Consider the following 17,818-nt stretch of genomic DNA (forward strand, 5'->3'; position numbering starts at 1 on the left):
TATCTTTCCAAAGTTTCTGAAACAAAAAATATAAATGGATATTTTTAAAAAATTACTATTTTTTATTATTATATAAAATCTAACAACATTATTATATACAATATTATTATATATAAAATTTAATATTATTAATATACAAAATTATTATATAATACTTTCTATTAAGATTAATAAAACTATATATAATAACATTATAAAAAATAAATATTAAATCATATTTAAATTGTATCATTTTAATATCATAATGCTAAACAATATATTATTAAATTTTTAAAAACAAAATATATTTTAAATATGAAATTATACGCATATGCAATATAAAAAATGACAAATCAAATAATTATTCTTTTATTATTTCAATTTATTATATAAAGAATTAATGTATGTTTTTAAATATGTGTTTATAACGTTAATATTAAACAATATTTTTTATATAAATACATACCCCTTTATTAATTTGTTCGAACATTTCATTCGAAATTAGATCAAATGCTCGTTCAAAGAAAAAACTGCTAGCTATAATAGCCATGGTAAATGTAGAGGATCTTTTAAAAATGAAATTGTATAGAATATTGGCCATTCTTTTAATTCTAATTATAACCTTTCAGGCAAAAATATTAATTTCACAATATATATTTCTTACTGCAATAAATCGTAATATGATCTTTAAATATACTTACAATACTATTCAACGACTGAAGCGACATAAACGAACATCAAGTTACATCACAACTAGATATAATATAGATCTATCACTCGATAAAAATTTATATCGTATATGTTGTTTAAAAATATTTTGTGTCAGTTTTAATGTTACTGATTTAAAATATGATTATATATATATACAAATAATAATCTATATTTATCTATATTTGTTTTGTAAATAATAATCAAAATTAAAATAAACTATAAATATAATATATATATATAAATATATATATATAATAATAATTATATGAAAGTATATAGTAAAATATAAATTTTTATTTTTTATAATTGTAAACATAACGTATAGACTATTATTTATTGACATTCGTTATATGTAATGTTAGGTTTGTTTTGATTTGTAATCACAAACAAGTTTGCTGTTTATATTTTATTTGGATTATAATATTATTTTGTATTAAATCAATGATATTAGAAACAATTAAAATGATAAGGGGCCTTCTAAGGCCCCAAACTGCGTAACATATCTATTTTATATCTTTTCTGTGGTGTAAAAAGCAAAGAAAACGATAAGCCACGTCAATGTCTATTCAATTTCAGTTGATAAGCAATTGAATTCTTTTACGAATTAGTGACGGTGATCAATGTATGTTTCTTGACAGACTGTCATTGTTCTGTCAGATGTTCCGGGAGTTTTCAGTAAATTTTTTGTACAATGAAATATTTTGAAAAATTTTTCGTATAAATTTGTTTTGTCGAGTAACATGGAGCACAAAGAAGACGAAATATCTTTGGATTCTAGTGTTCCAGAAACGTTTACGGAAATGTCAATTCCTATTGAAAACCATAACCTAAAACTTAGACGAAGAAATGTAATCGAAACCATAAATTTCGTATCAAAGGAAGAGGAAATTTCCGATTCCAAAAATAATATACCTCTCGTAAGAATATCAGATTCTACAAAAGCATGGTATGATGACATTATACCACGAATACCTGACATCGCAAACTTTAGTTCGTCAGGTAAACAAAACGGAGTGTTGAATCATGAAGATGATAACAGTTCATTAGAATATAATTTTGATGATACAGACATATTGACTAATACAGAACGGATCAAGATAAGTGTTATTCGAGGAAGCATCGTTAATCCAAATTTAACATTAGGAGAACTCAAACTACTCGGTTGCAGCAGTGAGGGTTTAGTTCATGGTATTTCATTATGATCATGTATTATTATAAAGAAGGAATATTTATATGGATAATATAGTGTAATTTGTTTTTATACCTTCATTAAATGAAAATTTGTACAATTTTACTCAAAGTAATAAAACATAAAATTATAGGTTTCTTATTGAAAATGATTTTATACTTCATAATTAAATCTTGAAATCATAAAGATTATTTGTAGATGAGATACGAAGGATTCTATGGCCAAAACTATTACGACTCTCAGAAGAAAATAATTTTTCTATAACTGGATTAGAAACTATACATAATCACATACCAAATGAAGTCTACCAACAAATATTGAAGGATGTTGCACGTAGTGGAAGTCATATTTCACAAAATGCTACACAACATGAAATAGATGATTTCCATGAACAGTTGACTCAAATAATGTGTTGGGTTCTTCATAAACATTCTATGCTAAAGTTAGTATTATATACATTTAATATATTATACAATATTTTTATTTTATTATAATTTTTGAAACATTTGCTATAAACACATATATATTGATAATACAAAATAAAATAATACGTACTTAGTTATTACCAGGGTTATAATGATATAGCAGCAACTGTTCTCCTTGTCATGGGCTTACAAAAAGGTTTGCATGTACTTGAGAGCATTTCTTTAGAATTTCTTGAAAGATTTATGGAGAAGACAATGGAGAAAGTAAATCAAGAATTATTTTATATATTTGCACTTTTAGAAAGAGTACATCCCACTTTATTAGAACATTTGGAAAAGTTTGTATAATAAATATATATTTTATATAACTATTTGTAGATAAATCATCTATTAAATCTATTTTTTGATTATAGTGTAGAATTATTTCCACATTTTGCATTGGCTGAATATACAACATGGTATGCGCACAAATATGCGGAAAATAGAAAGTTGCTACATAGATTATTTGATTATTTTCTTGGCAGTCCACCATTAATGCCTCTTTATCTAAGTACTGTGATTGTAGCACATAGAGCGACAGAAATTTTTAATACTACACCAGATATGGGTCATACACATAAAGTTTTATGTACTGTAAGTAATGTTTAACATTGATAATATGAATGAAATAAAATTGTAGCTATATTATTCATTTAATATTAAAATACTTTTTATTTATAGTTGCCCGATGATTTACCTTTTGAGAAATTACTTGTTGAAGCTAAAAATTTATATCGTCAATATCCTCCTGAATCTATAAATAATGACGTTAGAGAATATGATCAAAAACGAAAATCTAAAGAACAAGAATGGAAAGCAAAAGCAGAAGCAAGTCGTCAAGAGAGGGAAAAACAACGTCAACTTAGAATTGTGCAATTAGTACCAAGGATACCATACCGTATCAGAAGTTACAAAACAATTACAGTAGTAACAATTTTGGCCTTAGGATTATATGCTTTTTTAAGATCTTCATCTGGCCTTAACTGACATTAAATAAATTTAATCTATTTAAATAATAGATTGATTTATGTGTCCTATAAAAATTCCATTTTATTTATATACCATTAGCTTGGTAAATAATAAAACAAATTATTGGGCACACAAATATAGTAAAATAATAATATTATAAAATCGTTGATATTGTTATAAATCAGCGATTAAATGAATTTATTTCTGAATGTATTATAAGGAGCATCTTGAGCATTCCTATGCTGCCTTTATGCTGTGTTCTTTAAAGTTGACATGAACATTTTGTGCACATCTATTTAGTGTCAAAAATAAGTATAAACAAAAACTTTTCAAGGTAGGCGAATGTGAGTAAGAGGAAGCATACAAATATGTTTGCAAAATAAAAATATCTATAATATGTATATTTTGAAACATTAAAAAAAATTTTTAACGTGAAAGATATATTTGTTGTTTAAATTAATTTTTTTTTACATCATATTGCAAATTTATGTAATATATAATATATACAATCAATTAAAAAAGTATTAGTATGTTCTTTAAAACACAATAACTTTTTTGGACTTAATGATTTGAATTTTTTCAAAGACTTGATGAAATGAATCTAGTTTATTAGACGAAGTAAAAAATTTTTGAAAAAATTGCAATTTATTGAAATTGTGAAGAAAATAATAAAAAACATTTTTTTTTTATCTTTCAACTTTTTCATCTGAATCTTTAATAAAAGTTTAAAAACTTCTTCTCATCATTTTAAGTTAGTAAAATACAATATATATTTATATATTTATTATATACACAAATTTTATTGGAATCGGTTGAGGCATAAACAAATAATAGACATCAAGAAATATAAAAATCTTTATATTTTAAACATGAAAAATTAGTCATTAGAAAAACTGATTTTCATTACTTTTAATGTTTGTAACAATAGCAATATTAATCGATTTTGATAAAATTTATAAGATGTATATTATATGTATATAATATACATATATTATATGTATATGTATATAATATACATATATTATATGTATATAATATACATACAATATGATGTATATTATATATGTATATAATTCAATACATAAAAATTTAAAAATTAATATATATTTAAAAAATATAGCTCAAAAGAGTATCTATTTTTTTTTCAGGAAAAATCAAAAATTGTTTATGAACTATTTATAAATGTTATTAAAAAATAAAATTAATGGATGAATAATTCTTATTTATTAATATATTCATGGGACGTCTTTGAAAAATCGATTTTAGACTTGAAAACAAATACAAATTTGATATATAAATATTAGTTGAAAATTATTTATTAAATTTGCGTTAAACAAAAAAAGAAATATCGAAATAAAATGAAACAGCTATATTTCCTTCATATTGTTCTTTCGCTCTGTTTTTGCTTCACTTCATCAAAGCAAATTTAAATTATTTATAATTTAATAAATAATTTTCAACTGATATTTTTTTATATTTGTGTTTGTTTCTTTTCTAGAATCAATTTTTAAAGATATATTATGAATATATTAACTTTCTTCATGATATATATATATGTACATACAAATATATATATAATATATATAAAAAGAATTGACCTTCTACAACAATAAAATAGAAAAATATAATTTTATGTTCATAGTGTTAATTATAATAATAAATATTTGTTTATTTATAATTTTTATTAAAATTTTATTGTAATAAAATTTGTAAACAATTTGTATTTTAAAAAATTTATTATCATTAAAAAATTTATACATTAAATTATAAATTGAAATCGTATAATGTATATGTTCAAAAAATTTTTATCTGAAATATTGATATAAAGTGTGCTAAAAAAAATTCTTATTATACAGAGAATGTCAAAAATAAATTTTTTAAATTCATAAATTAATAATTACTAAATAGAATTTCTATATGTAAAAAACTTAAATAGATTTAATAGCAAAATGATATTTAAATATATAAATAAAATATCTTTGTACTTATATAGCTGTAGATAAAAAATAATAATCTATTTTAAAACATATTAATAATATATATATATAATATTACTTCTAATTGCAACTTATTATCAGAAGATATTATTATCATATTTATACAATTTATTATAATTTAAATATTTAAATTTAAATATTTAGTTTAATCATTATACTAAAAATTATACATGAAAAAATAACATCATACTTTTAAAAGAGTTTTAATATAATTCAAGACATTATTATTTTTAAGAATGTCCATATGATTTACATTAGGGAATACTTGAGAATAAACCTTTTGTTTTTGTTTACCTTGCCAATATTTACAACCCTCTAAACTTCTTAAATTTACAGTACCATCACCATCACCAGGAATTAATTGAGGAATTCCTTCTATTGATATACCAGGTTTATAATATAATCTAATAGTTTAAAATGTATTATTTATATAATAATGTATTATATTATATAAAATATATTAAATATCCAAAAAAATTTATAGCTTATTACTAATCTAGTTAGAATATAATTAAATACCTTTGCACTGTATCTATATCACTTCCATATAGACAATGTACTTCAACTTCTGGTGCAGTAAAATTTAACTGATATTTTTCATTATCTTTTCTAAATTCCCAACCATTTGGAACATTTATATCTCTATAAATGTTATTTTTAATAATGTAAGTTTTTAATAGTAAACCATTGATTAAGTGAATAAATATAAATATTAATAATGAATAAAATAAATAATAATTATTAAATATTATTAAATAATGATTATACATGAATCATTATCTATATATATTATATCTTACATTAAATAATCTTGTAATGTCAATAATGTATAATTTTTTTGTTCCGATTGCACTAATATTTCTGTATCTTTCCAAAATAATCGCGATGGTAATAACCAGCCTAAACTGGGATTAGTTATTTGTTCATCTTTAAGAATACTTTGGCGTAAAAGATATGCACCTAAATCATCTCCTATAATTATAAAATAATTATAAAAATATTTAAAATATAATAAAAAATAATAAAATAAAATATAAAATATAAAATACTTATAAATAATTATAAAAATAAATTTTTATATATTATAATATTATAATACAATATTTTGATAATATTTTATACCAATTGCAAAAACTTTAAGTGCTTTAACACTTCCACCCCAAACAGCTGAAAGAGTAATTAAACAATTAATATATTTGTCTTTCCACTTTTGAGATTGACGTTGCAAAAATATAAGTGACATTGGTCCACCCATACTGTGTGCTAATAATGTCACAGGTACTTGTTTATTTATATTATATGTTTCTTCAATTAAATTTTTTAATTTATTAAAAAATATTTCATTTTCATCTAAAAATTTTTTTCAATTATGAATTATAAATTTAAAACAATATTTTATAATATAAAATAATTATTATGTAAATATATATGCATATATACATACTAGGTGCTTTTCTAAAATCATATGGTGCACCTCGTATAGAATGATTCCTAACATATCCAAGCTCATTAACTAACATATTACCAATATCATTAAAATATACTCCAGGAGAAGCTTTACTTGGATCTAAATATTCAACAACAAATGGATCACCCCAGCCTGGTATACGTATATCAACACCATCTTGATTTCTTGTTGTTCTTGTAACATTGTCATAAATTAATTTCATATTATCAATCTAAAATACAATATTTTTATTTATCTCACATATCATGAAAAATATAAAAAACATAAAATAAAAAAATTACCCAACAATCTATAATAACTGGTACAAGTAATTCTAAATTTAACCAGATATTAAAATATTCAGTAGATACTTTTTCACATAAATAATGTACCACTTTTGTTTTGTTGAGTTTTGCTTCAATTTGACTACCGCCATCGCCTGGAACTTTTAGGCTAATCATATTAATTTTAATATTTAATATATATATTATTATTATATTATTTGATGTAAAAAAATAATTACCAAATATAATGGGAGATATTTGTTTATTTCGTAAATGCCACGAATTTGCAGATAGAATACAACGTAAAGAAATAATTGTGTAGATAATGAAGCACAAATGCATTTTATATTAAATTCTGTTGATTAGATTTTCAATAGTATTATGCATTTCAATTTATATTATAAAATTAACTCTAAAATTTAGAATAACTATTGAAATCATTACAAGTACGTATGATAAATAATTTTAAATAATTGAAAAAGAAGCGTTAATTATTTGTTTTTTTTATCTCGTAGTACGCAATCATTGACGCACACATTTGAAAGTTACATATATTTAAAATTTGTCTCGAGATTATATATAAAAAATCTTATTAATATTTTATATATATAAAATAAATACAATAATAATTTATTTCCTAATAATGTGTTTTAAAATAAACAATATTTTTTTTCATCGAATGTAAATATAATAAAAATTTTTATTTATTTAAAATATATTTTATTATAAAACATTTATGTTGATTAAAATGATTAAAAGAATTATAAGAAAAATATAATATTCAAAATGTGATTATTTCTAACAGAAAAGATTTTATACATTCAATTTCAAACTCTAATTGTAATAAAACTATAAACTTTAAGTGTAACTTTAACTTTTTACAAGTTTATAATAAAATTACTATATAATGCTATTTTTAAAGATATAATAGTTACATACTATTTATAAGTAAATATATAGAAATAATTTTTAGAAGATAATTATTTATATTAATTGTCTTGTTTATTATTTTCAATTTTCAATTTTAAATATTAATTGAATAAATTTTATATTTTATTTTTATATAAAAATAATGAATTTATATCTAAAAAGAAAACTTAAAAAAAAATAAGAAGGAAATAATATTAAATAAAAAATAAAATTATAATAATATAATTTATTTGCATATAAATGATTAAATTCAGAAATGTTTATGAAGGAATATGTACATAACTGTACTTAGATGTATGAAAATATACGATATTCTAACCTGAAATTTTCGAATAATAATTAATATGTACTATTATATTCTAAGAAATATTTAAAGAAATAAATCTGGAAAATCATTGTATTATGTAAATCAACGACTAAAATATTTGTTAATAAATATATCAAAATGCCAACAGTTATAGCATTAGACGTATCTTTATCAATGAGACGTCCGATATTAGGAAGCGTGTCTGGTGAAAGTAATCAAAATGAACAATTAACAAGACATCATTTAGCTGTACATGGAATAAATGCATTGTTACATTATTTACAAACGAATTCAAAGTTGGAATTTGTCGCTTTAGTAAGTGTTTCTGTTTCTAATAATAAATAATATTATTATTTCATTAATTTTAAATCGTTAAATTATCTTTTTTCTAATTTAGGTTGTCTTTTCATCATTATATGAAGTTATTTGTCCATTCACTCGTGATTATGATAGTATACGTTCAAAATTACAATATATTGAAGAATGTGACAAAACTTGCATTGAAACTGCTCTTCATGGTGTTAACAATGTTATTATGGCAGAATGGGGCAATACTACTGCCTGTCAAGTAGTGTTAATTACTGATGGTAATCCTGGCATAGGACCAATGTCTTTAGCTGACTCTTTAAATTCTTTAAATGTAACAAGAGATATAAATCTATTTCCATTACCATTTCCTTATCCAGGGAAACTAAGTGTTGTATGTATCTCATCACAGCAAGGTATGTCAAAATATGGTCATATAATATTTAAATATCTTTTTTTGGTATTTATTAATTTCAATGTTTTTTTATTATTAGATTTTATTATTAGATATTATTTTTTTATTAGATGCTGGTTTACATATTGCTTTACCATTATACCAACGATTAGTTGAACTTGCTGGTGGTGATAGTGTAGTGTTAATTCCTGAAACACCAATTTCAAAACATTCAATTACAGCTTGTTTTCAAAAGTTAGCAGAAACTAATTATGTATCTTTTCAAGGATATTTGAAATGTGGAAATTTAGGTTCTCGTATACTTCTTTCACCAGCACCTATGGTAAATAATAATATAAACAAAGAAATAAATTCGATTAGAATTTAATGAATGAAATTATGTTTATTTGTTATTTTAGGCATATACTAAGAAGACTGATTTTGAATTAGTATCTGGTTTAATAATATCAAAAACTATAGAAATTTGTGGATTTATATCAGTAGCAGATGTTGGTAGTCCTAGTGCTATATCTAGACATTTAGTATTGCCATTATCTACAGAAAAAAATTCAAGTATGCAAGGAATATCTCTAGAAGAAGATTCAGATACAGATGAGAATGGAGATGAAGGGAAAGTACCATCCTTTTGTGTGCTGTTACATGGAGCTTTAAAGGTTACATTTAAATAAATTCAATTTTTTATTTTTCTGAAGATTATAAAATGAATATTTCTTATAGGTTGAAAATATGGTAGCTCTTTGTTTATTAAGTAGTGAATGGTATGGTTTTATATATTCATGGGCAGATACAAAAAAGAAATCAAACTTAATGTTAACAGTCTTGGAGCCAGGTTTAGATGTTGTACCTTGGTTAGGTAATTTTAGCAATTTAGGTCCTATTGATGCAACTAAAGGTGCGATTATTAGTTTCCCAGTTAGACCAAATGAAAAAAGAAGTTATACTCAAAATGCACCTTCTTGGATTCGTCAAATTGGATTACAATCAGATATTCAAAAAATTTTAAGACATGCAAGAAAATTACCTGAAAAAACTCAAAATTTTTATAAGGTAAGATCTAATCTCCTTAAATGGAGAATTATAAATTTTTTAATCTATAATATTTATATTTTTGTATAGGAGGTAAATCGATTACGTAGAGCTGCAGCATCAATGGGATTTGTAGAACTTTTAGAAGGATTGGCTTGTATTTTGGAACGAGAATGTACATTATTACCTCCAAATTTAAACCCTGATTGTACAATTCAAATGGGTCATGTAGCATCTTTGATTAGAAAACCAGAATTTCTAGAGCTTAGATACAATATTCCACCAGCACGTACTAGATTTCAACATGGAGGATCATAGATGAAACAAAAATATGTTTATATGTATTAATGTATATATTAATTCTGCACAAAATATTTATGTATCTTTGTATATTATGTCTATTTAGATATAATTGAAATTTTACTTTTAAATATTTTATTAAATATTTTATTAAATATTTCATTTCTTACTGAAGAAGAAAAAAATTTTTTAATGATAAGTTTAAAAAAATAAGTCTTATTGGATAAAAAAATAAAAATTTTAAAAAATAATTTCAAATTTTGTTCAATTTATAATATTTTAGAATATTAGATTTTAGAATAGAAAATTTTAGAATAGAATATTAGAATTTAGAATATTGAAAAGATTTTAGAATAGAATATTAGAATTTAGAATATTGAAAAAATTTAAAATAAATAAAATAGATTCAAGTATACCATGAATAATAAATTATAAAAATAGTTTTGATATTTTAAATAAATTTATTAATTTTTATTAGGAATAAATATTACATATTATATATATAAATTATTTGAATTTACATTTAAAATTTATTTTTATTTTTGTTTTATATTTTTAATTATATAATACAAGATATTGAATAAACCTTTTGCACTTTGTATACTTGAATATTGAGTGAGATCAGGAACATGAACAAATAATGTTTTTTTAGGTGAAATTTGTAAAGATTTATAAAATATATATTCGCATAAATATCTTCCTGCATCATATGAAATACAAGCATGACATTTTGTTTCATTTGAATTTTCATTAATTATATTACAAATTTGTGTAACATTAATTTCAGTTTCCAAAACTTCAGTTTTAATATTACTTTCATCTGGACATTTATTAAATATATCTGGTCTTAAATAACCATTACTATGAGCACAACATTCTATAGTCAAACATTGTGCTTTGTAACTTACTCCTATATGTAAAACTACCTAAGAAACAAAAGCAAAAAAACAAATTATTTATATATAGAATCTTAAGATATAATTGTATAAATTGAAATTTACTATAGGTTTATATTCTTTCCAAAATTTAGGTATATACATAATAACATCTTCATAAGAAACTGGAATCTCTTTCACAATTATATCAATATCCTTCATCTTTTTTGAATTAGCGCATAGTTTACTTAATTCTTTTACAGCTTCCCAACTGGCATTAATAATATGATTACCAAATGGACCAAAGCCGGTTATTAAAATTGTATTTTTGTTAATTTCCATTATTAAATTTAATTATTTTATCTTAAAAAGATTTTTTTGTTGCAGTAATGCTTCATACAATATACAAATCCATTATCTTTTTTTTTATCACGTGTAAAATATACTAATATGGAGATTTTAATAGATTAAAAGATTACTAATTATGGATTTTTTAATAGAATAAAAAACATGTTATATATTTAATTTTTATGTACTTAATCTTTTTCTTTTGCTAAATATACAATTAAAAATATTTATATCTACTAAATATTATGAATATTTATGTATTTATAATTATTTATCTAATCTATAATAGTATACTGTAATTTATTTATGCATTTATGCATTTATTTCACTATTTTTTCTTTTGATATATGAGATACTATCTTGTTTGTATTTTACCAATGATTCATGAGAGAGAATTAGTTAGGGAAAATGGCTGACTATACAGTAATGTTTTGACAATTTTAATTCTTTTATTATATTAATTTCAGAAAAAAGTGTATAATATATTAAAATATCAATCTATTTATATTGTAAAATATATTTTTTGGTGAAAGTTAAAAATATCTGTTGATATATATGCCTAAATTAATAAGAAAAAACTTATCAAAACTTGTTTGAACGTGTTTCAAGTAGCTGCCATTAGGAAATGCTCATTATAAACGTCTGAATAATTTTTTTCAATAGTTTTGTGAAGACATGCATTAAAATTTTTATACGCTGTAAATATATATATATATATATATATATTTATGTTTATATACTTTTGTGTTTAAAATTGAATTAATTGATTTTATATTTGTAAAAAATAATTTGTTTTATATTAAATTTTGAATTACAATTTAAATAATTAATTTACAATATTAAATTTACAATTTAAATATAATATAGTTTATAAAGAATCTATAATTATTTAAAGAAAATTAATAATTAATTTATGTATTTTAAGATAAATTATACATTTTTTATTGTAATATTTTTTAAATATTTATTTAAAAATAATGTATTTTGTTGTAGATAATCAAGATTTTCTATTGATTAATACATTTATGTAACATTGATACAATGGTATATCATTCATAATGTAATAGTGTTTATAATATTTTTGTAAAAGAGAAATGAAAATGAAATATTTTTGAGGGCAATAAGATGCCTGTCAATCCATTCAATAATGGGACAGCATTTCGCTAGTCTCAAAGAATTTTTTAGAATGGACAATGAAAGGCAATCTTCTGAAACATGTAATGCTATACAACCAACACAATTAGAAATAATGAATCAAGATGATATAGAAAATTTACATAATAATGAAAATAATGGAAATGTATCTACATTGAATTTAAGTTTAATTCTTCATGAAGAATGTAAAGCAGATAGAAGTTTGGATAATGATCATGTAAATTTAGATCTAGATAATCATAATTCTAGATTTGAAACTTTATATAGTCAACCAATTGAGACACAAAATTCAAAACAAATTTGTAGTAATGGAAACATTAATAAAGAGATATGTTTTAAACAACAAGAAGCATGTTGCAGTAGTTCTGGAAGTAGTAATACTAGTAGTAGTTCTGAAGATAGTCCTATAAATCCTTCTTTAAGAAGATCTTCTAAAACTTTATCATTTGGAAAGAGGAAAGGTAAAAATCTTTGTGTATCTTTGTGTTTTCTATCTTTTTTTATGAATTTCAATAATATAGTGTTATTTGTAATATAGTGTATTTAATTTTAAATTTAATTTTATATTTAGGCAAACAACGTAATAAAGATCAAAATTCAATATGTACTCATATTTTGTCTTCAAAGAAAAAACGAAGTAACTGGGTGTTAAAATTTAACTGTGCTAAAAATAAAAATTCTAAAAGCACAGATATTATTCCTGGTCAGGGAAATAATAATTTAGATTGTGTTTGCACTGGTTATAGAAGAACTGAAGAACATTCTATAGGAGCTAGTGTTATATTTAATAGCCGATCTGCTCCTCAAAGTCCAATACTTGGACCACTTCCACCCAGTCCTATAATTAATCTTTCAAGATTTAATCCAGAAGAGTTTCCAATGGAAGTATGTATTATTAATATTTCAATAATTTATTATTATTATTATTATTATTATTATTATTATTATTATTATTATTATTATATATATATATATATATAAAATTATTTTAATATTTCATTATAGGATTGTGACAAAAGAGCACGATTACAACGTGCACGAGAAATGGAGGAAGGTGTTGAACCTCCTCCTGGTTATAAGCCTAATTATCCTTCTGGAATTCAAGTACATCCAAATGGAATAACAGTAGACAGTTTAGCAGCTTTATTCCAAGCGCATGCTGGTATACAAGCTGCTGCTCTTACAGCTTTATCACAAATTGATTTTACATTAATTCCAAACATTGAGAGGCCAGCACATACTCAAGTAAATTAATTGATTATTTTTATTTGAACATAGGAAAAAATAAATTGGTTATTGTTAATTGATATTTATATTTTTAATTTTTTTAATAGGTTGATTATGTTCATTGTCTTGTGCCAGATCTTAGATCAATTACAGCTTGTTCTTTCTATTGGGGTAAAATGGATAGATATGAAGCTGAACGTTTGTTAGAGGGTAAACAAGAAGGTACATTTTTGTTACGTGATTCGGCCCAAGAGGAGTTTATTTTTTCTGTTAGTTTTCGAAAATATGGACGGTCATTACATGCTCGAATTGAACAATGGAATCATAAATTTAGTTTTGATTCACATGATCCAGGAGTTTATGCTTCGGAAACGGTATTTTTATTTTCAAAATTAAATATAGAAAATACATTATATAGATATTCGAAATTTCGTGTATTTTTTCAGGTATGTGGTTTAATTGAGCATTATAAACATCCATCATGTTCTATGTTTTTTGAACCTATGCTTACTATACCATTTCATCGAAATTTTGCTTTCCCTTTACAACATTTATGTCGAGCAGTAATTACTACACGAACGACATATGACGGTATTAATAAGTTACAATTGCCAAAGACGCTTAAAAGTTATCTCAAGGAATATCATTACAAGCAAAGAGTACGGGTTAGACGATTAGATACTGAGAATGACTTACAATCAGATGGAAGATCCATATCATATTTACCTTTAATATAAATCTCTGTATTAATATTTAATAGAGTTTATCAGGCATTATTTTATTGACTTTACATTCGTATTTACTACTTTATTACAGTGATATGTGGTGTATATATAATAGTAGAATTAAAATTACTGCACGGAATACATAAATAATACATATAAAAACTGTAATTTTTCGTAAATGTTACAAAATTTAAAAAACAATATTTTTTTTGTTTTAAATATAATCCGTCCTTTATTTTCTTCACATTATAATATCAAATAAAATATTATTATTTTACTTACATATCACATATTTGCGATTATAATTATATTTCTTATGCGTATTTATAATTATGAATATTATGGATAATTTAAGAAATTTTAGAAAGTTCAATTTGGAATTATATATAATCTTTATATATAATATTATAGTACTAAAGATATTGGAATTATTTTTGAAGGCACTTAACATTTAACAAAAAAATCATAATAGTAAACTATAATAACAAAATATACATATTCTACATAAAACAAAATATTAGCATAATTAAAATAGTTGTTATTTTCATTTTAATATCATTTCTAATTTGTATTATAAATAAATGAATTGGTAAAAGAAGAAAAAGAAAAAAATACAATAACAATACATAAATAAATTAAAACAATAACCATATAAATACACTGCATATTATATCTTATAATTTAGTGATTAAATTTTTCTTTATATTATTTTTAACATTTATTTGTAATTAAATTAGTTGATATTCATTTCAAATATAATTTAGTTGATATGTTAAAAAATAATTAAAAATATCTGAAATCCAATATCATTGTGGTATGTTATATTAAAATATATTTGCTGATTTTAAATTTGTACTTGTTCTGTATATTTATTATTATTATTACATATTAAAAATATCTTACATACTTACATCTTAAATAATTATTTTCAATCTTAAAAGGAATAGTTAACAAATATATTTCATTTTGCAAAGGATTTTTCTCATGTAACAAAGCATCTATTACTATTAAATTACTATTAAATATAAAAAAAATGAATTACTGCAATTATTAGTTAATTGAATATTTAATATTTAATTATATAATAAAATATACATATGGTTTTGAATAGAGATATTTCCTTAATAAAATATATTAATTCATTTTAAAATACTAAAATCATATATAACTTTGAATACAAATTTACTATTACTTTCACCATACAATGTTAATATATGTTATATATAATAATTATATGTTATAAATTTTTTTAATTAAAATACAAGAATAAATTGTTTTTCTTAAAATAAATACAATTAAAATATTATTGATTTTGAATGTAACATGTACTGTATAATTGGTAATACTATTTTACAATTGAATACAAAAAAGAAAAAGAAGAGTATAACAAAAAATATATCTATATGTATTATAGGAATAATAAAATAATTTTCAAATGTTTTATTATGGTAGTTTGTTACTATTTTTTAAATGTATAAAATTATATATTGTAATATTTTTTGAATAGATTTCAATTTTTATATACATTTTAGAAAGGATACTGATGAAATTTCTTTCCCATTCTTCAACCATGTATAATTCCGTAACAAGCATGTATCTAAAATACCAGTATTTTAAGAAAGAAAATAATTTTTGTAGTGGATTAATCATATTTCTTATGTTATTTATGGAGTGCTTAAATCGAAACAATAAGCTTATATTACTAAGTTATAAAATAATTACACATAACATATTTTGGGTTATATACCAACTTAAAAGCATGAAATATATATCATTATGTTATCGCATGAACTTGGCTTTATTAACGTTGTAAATTTTGTAATATCTGCTTCAATGTATCAATAAATAAAATGAGAGCGGATTTTTTGAAAATGGCTGAGCAGATGTGAATATAAAGTATATCTTGTTTAAATATTTTTTGTGAAAAATTCATTGTGAAAAAGTAATTACATTTTCTTAACTATTCTACTACTTCTTCTATTCTACTACTACTTCTTAACTATTAAAAATTTTTTAAAATTAATTTATTGTAAACTGAATATGAGAAATGTCAGAATAATTTTATAAACAAAAAATATCGAATAACAAAATTTAAATTTTTATTTTGAATATTCCGCGTATTTTTGGTGAATAAAGCAAATCAATATTTTATAAATATCAAGCTATATTCTTAATTTCTTGAATTTTTATAAATTTGTAAAATATAAAGAATCGAACTTATAAAGAATCGATTCAAACTATAATTTGATATAATATATTAATAATAATATCAAATAATATAATAATAAATAATTAATGATGACATTGTTTTGTTGAAAATTTGAATTCTATTTTAACATTATGATAAGAAAAATGAGGTATAATTATTTTTTTTCTTAGAAAATAAATCTGAAAATATATTATATATAATTAAATATATATATATTTATATATTATATAATTATTTANATATTCAAAATTAATGTTTAAATGTTTAAAAAATTATTTGTATAATATAATGTTATATTGTGATGTTTAATTAAAATTTTAAAATATTTTAAAATTTTAAACTTGAACAAATATTAATATAAAATAAATTTCAACTAATTTAAGACATTATATAGAATTATAGTTTCTAGAAATTAATAAAAGAAATAAAATTTCTAATATTTATCAAATAATATTAAATAAATATAGTAGATATAAAAACTGTTTGTATGGTAATTAATTTCAACAAAAAAGTAATATTTTTAGAAAATTACCTAATAATTTACAAAAAATAAAAATTGTGATATACATATTGTAACAATATATTGTTAATTATTTAGAAAATAATTTTATCATTAAAAAAAAAAATTTTTTTTATTAAAAACAATTTAAAATATAATATAATTGTGAATAAAAATTGTCCATTATTAAGAATAATTGCAATAAAAATTATCAAAGAGTTTAAAAATTATCAATTATTTGGACATTAGTATATATTACAGATTAATCCTTTTATGCAAAAATATAGCAACATCACATTTATATTCAGGATTTTTTTCCTTCCTTATCTCCCTCAATATCATATTAATTATTATATTAATCAATATTATATTATTTATTATATTAATATTCAAATATTATATTAATATTTCACAATATTATTAATTTATAGGATTTTAAGAATAAAATTCTAAAAA

General features: G+C 21.3%; 5 protein-coding genes across 6 annotated transcripts; 3 read left to right on the forward strand and 2 right to left on the reverse strand.

The window, feature by feature from the left end:
• Positions 1–1,013: 1,013 nt before the first annotated feature.
• LOC122720702 (TBC1 domain family member 20) lies at positions 1,014–3,919 on the forward strand. Of its 2 annotated transcripts, XM_043947583.1 has the most exons (6): positions 1,014–1,689; positions 1,759–1,878; positions 2,078–2,321; positions 2,439–2,642; positions 2,718–2,937; positions 3,025–3,919. In XM_043947583.1, exons 1-6 carry the CDS (start codon positions 1,431–1,433, stop codon positions 3,328–3,330), a joined length of 1,353 nt encoding a protein of 450 aa, XP_043803518.1. In that variant the 5' UTR covers positions 1,014–1,430; the 3' UTR covers positions 3,331–3,919. The 2 variants fall into 2 exon arrangements, with proteins under 2 accessions (XP_043803518.1, XP_043803517.1); XM_043947582.1 differs by having other exon boundaries at positions 1,016–1,878.
• A 1,513-nt stretch (positions 3,920–5,432) lies between these two features.
• Positions 5,433–7,568, reverse strand: LOC122720714 (phospholipase A2 group XV-like). The gene is made up of 7 exons (XM_043947608.1): positions 7,280–7,568; positions 7,059–7,201; positions 6,754–6,988; positions 6,432–6,659; positions 6,110–6,281; positions 5,829–5,951; positions 5,433–5,713 (listed from the first exon to the last, which is right to left on the reverse strand). The coding sequence occupies exons 1-7, from the start codon at positions 7,380–7,382 to the stop codon at positions 5,494–5,496; spliced, it is 1,224 nt and encodes a 407-aa protein (XP_043803543.1). The 5' UTR covers positions 7,383–7,568; the 3' UTR covers positions 5,433–5,493.
• Positions 7,569–8,206: 638 nt separating this feature from the next.
• LOC122720724 (integrator complex subunit 14) lies at positions 8,207–10,465 on the forward strand. The gene is made up of 6 exons (XM_043947627.1): positions 8,207–8,592; positions 8,675–8,999; positions 9,109–9,320; positions 9,397–9,651; positions 9,716–10,045; positions 10,115–10,465. The coding sequence occupies exons 1-6, from the start codon at positions 8,416–8,418 to the stop codon at positions 10,340–10,342; spliced, it is 1,527 nt and encodes a 508-aa protein (XP_043803562.1). The 5' UTR covers positions 8,207–8,415; the 3' UTR covers positions 10,343–10,465.
• A 338-nt stretch (positions 10,466–10,803) lies between these two features.
• LOC122720748 (pyroglutamyl-peptidase 1) lies at positions 10,804–11,599 on the reverse strand. The gene is made up of 2 exons (XM_043947666.1): positions 11,326–11,599; positions 10,804–11,250 (listed from the first exon to the last, which is right to left on the reverse strand). Exons 1-2 carry the CDS (start codon positions 11,539–11,541, stop codon positions 10,861–10,863), a joined length of 606 nt encoding a protein of 201 aa, XP_043803601.1. The 5' UTR covers positions 11,542–11,599; the 3' UTR covers positions 10,804–10,860.
• Positions 11,600–11,999: 400 nt separating this feature from the next.
• LOC122720688 lies at positions 12,000–14,878 on the forward strand. The gene is made up of 6 exons (XM_043947526.1): positions 12,000–12,245; positions 12,541–13,163; positions 13,274–13,587; positions 13,708–13,947; positions 14,037–14,303; positions 14,376–14,878. Exons 2-6 carry the CDS (start codon positions 12,695–12,697, stop codon positions 14,664–14,666), a joined length of 1,581 nt encoding a protein of 526 aa, XP_043803461.1. The 5' UTR covers positions 12,000–12,245; positions 12,541–12,694; the 3' UTR covers positions 14,667–14,878.
• The last annotated feature ends 2,940 nt before the right edge of the window (positions 14,879–17,818 follow it).

The sequence above is a fragment of the Apis laboriosa genome, unplaced genomic scaffold, assembly GCF_014066325.1.
Source record: "Apis laboriosa isolate Shangri-la unplaced genomic scaffold, ASM1406632v1 scaffold1321_cov151, whole genome shotgun sequence".
Taxonomy (NCBI): Eukaryota; Metazoa; Arthropoda; class Insecta; order Hymenoptera; family Apidae; genus Apis; species Apis laboriosa.

Excerpts from the sequence above, each read along its gene's own strand:
- LOC122720702 (XM_043947582.1), top strand. The coding sequence starts at position 1,431 with ATGGAGCACAAAGAAGACGAAATATCTTTGGATTCTAGTGTTCCAGAA. Across the intron at positions 2,322-2,438 it reads CATAAACATTCTATGCTAAA|TTATTACCAGGGTTATAATG; the intron begins GTTAGTATTATA and ends ATACGTACTTAG. Across the intron at positions 2,938-3,024 it reads CACATAAAGTTTTATGTACT|TTGCCCGATGATTTACCTTT; the intron begins GTAAGTAATGTT and ends TTTTATTTATAG.
- LOC122720714 (XM_043947608.1), bottom strand. The coding sequence starts at position 7,382 with ATGCATTTGTGCTTCATTATCTACACAATTATTTCTTTACGTTGTATT. Across the intron at positions 6,660-6,753 it reads TGATTTTAGAAAAGCACCTA|ATGAAAATGAAATATTTTTT; the intron begins GTATGTATATAT and ends AAAAATTTTTAG. Across the intron at positions 6,282-6,431 it reads ACTTAAAGTTTTTGCAATTG|GAGATGATTTAGGTGCATAT; the intron begins GTATAAAATATT and ends TTATAATTATAG.
- LOC122720724 (XM_043947627.1), top strand. The coding sequence starts at position 8,416 with ATGCCAACAGTTATAGCATTAGACGTATCTTTATCAATGAGACGTCCG. Across the intron at positions 9,000-9,108 it reads ATGTATCTCATCACAGCAAG|ATGCTGGTTTACATATTGCT; the intron begins GTATGTCAAAAT and ends TTTTTTTATTAG. Across the intron at positions 10,046-10,114 it reads AAACTCAAAATTTTTATAAG|GAGGTAAATCGATTACGTAG; the intron begins GTAAGATCTAAT and ends ATTTTTGTATAG.
- LOC122720748 (XM_043947666.1), bottom strand. The coding sequence starts at position 11,541 with ATGGAAATTAACAAAAATACAATTTTAATAACCGGCTTTGGTCCATTT. Across the intron at positions 11,251-11,325 it reads GGAAAGAATATAAACCTATA|GTAGTTTTACATATAGGAGT; the intron begins GTAAATTTCAAT and ends TTTGTTTCTTAG.
- LOC122720688 (XM_043947526.1), top strand. The coding sequence starts at position 12,695 with ATGGGACAGCATTTCGCTAGTCTCAAAGAATTTTTTAGAATGGACAAT. Across the intron at positions 13,588-13,707 it reads CAGAAGAGTTTCCAATGGAA|GATTGTGACAAAAGAGCACG; the intron begins GTATGTATTATT and ends ATTTCATTATAG. Across the intron at positions 14,304-14,375 it reads GAGTTTATGCTTCGGAAACG|GTATGTGGTTTAATTGAGCA; the intron begins GTATTTTTATTT and ends GTATTTTTTCAG.